The 1,274-nt window shown below is 49.6% G+C and overlaps 1 protein-coding gene across 1 annotated transcript in view; it reads right to left on the bottom strand.

The window, feature by feature from the left end:
• LOC109900064 (fatty acid synthase-like) overlaps positions 1 to 1,043 on the bottom strand; it is a 36,118-nt gene extending 35,075 nt beyond the window's left edge. The window contains exon 1 of the mRNA XM_031835248.1: positions 917 to 1,043. Within this exon, the coding sequence (XP_031691108.1) occupies positions 917 to 1,043 (127 nt within the window). The remainder of the gene's footprint in view (positions 1 to 916) is intronic.
• Positions 1,044 to 1,274: the final 231 nt, after the last annotated feature.

Raw genomic sequence — 1,274 nt, 5'->3', positions numbered from 1 at the left:
TCCTGTGGTGTGGGGTCTTAGGGCTGAGGTGCCATCAGCCCAGGGCCTTTTTGTACATGAATGCGAGCTTTAGCTGGTTGCCAGGCACTGACTGATGAGAGGTGCTATTCACAGAGAGGAAAGAGAGGAGAGAGACAGAGATCAAGCAAGCGAGGGAGCGAGAGAGAGAGAGAGAGAGAGACGGCTACGGAGGTGAGACAGGGCTAAGAAGAAAAAGATGGAGAGAAAGGCAGAACAAGAGAGAGGAAATAAAGAGGGAGTGAATTAGGCAGAAGAGAAATAGAGAGAGAGAGACAGAGGAGAGAGAATCTAGGCAAGCCAAGCCACGAAGGAGAAGCAGTGCCAACAGCCCAGCACCCCAGCCAGGTGGTGAACAGCAACGGTAGCAGAGCAGACAGACACAAAACTCCTTCAGAGACTACAGAGCAACTCTCTCACAGTCTCACACATCAAAGGCTCATCTTACAGCGAATGGCCACCAGCGCTAGCCAGGGTTCATTTGTGTTCATGTGGGTTACTTCATGTGGGTAGTGGGTGCTGGGCACTGACTGAATGGGCCAGTAAAGCCTGTGGAGGAAGCATTCAGCATTCTACTCATTGAACTGCCAACATTGATGGTGAAGCAAAGTACAGCTAACCAGGTCTGTGATCAGAATGTTCTTCTCGGGAAGGGAAGTATTTCCTGTCATATGGTTGATGCAACATCCATGACTAGGCAGTACACGCACATCAGGATACAACAAGCTACTCAACAGTTTACAGAGCAGAACGCTGGGATGCAAGGTAGCCTGTGTGTCAGTCTGAGGTTTTCAGAGTCCTTTCAGAGTACAAATGATTTCGAAATAAACAACAGCAACAAGTCTGATGTTTGTGGGTCATAATAGTCCGGGTCATGGAAAAGGTCACAGGGGCTCACCTGGCTTCCACCGTCGGTCATCTTCTGTTACCATGTCAACCCCATTGAAGAGGTTCTCCCAGAATTCCTCCAGGTTGTCCGACTCAGGAAGCCGGCCCGATATCCCTGCTACAACAATCTCCTCCATCCTGGGAAGGAAGGGTTACTGTGGGAGAGAGAGAGCGTTAAAAGTAGGGTTGACAAGGTACCAGTATCACGATTCTCAGAAGCAGGGATTGACATTAGGAGTTGCCTTATTGCCTGGGGCAAGTGAATGGAGCTGTCGAACAAGTTGAGCCTACCTCCAGTAGCCTAAAACTGATCTTTCGGGTTTCTCCCGTTTAAAGCGGAGACGAGTTGAGCCTGCTCTGAGAATGTA

This window comes from Oncorhynchus kisutch, linkage group LG11 (genome assembly GCF_002021735.2).
Source record: "Oncorhynchus kisutch isolate 150728-3 linkage group LG11, Okis_V2, whole genome shotgun sequence".
Classification (NCBI taxonomy): domain Eukaryota; kingdom Metazoa; phylum Chordata; class Actinopteri; order Salmoniformes; family Salmonidae; genus Oncorhynchus; species Oncorhynchus kisutch.
This window is presented reverse-complemented; position numbering and strand designations above follow the sequence as displayed.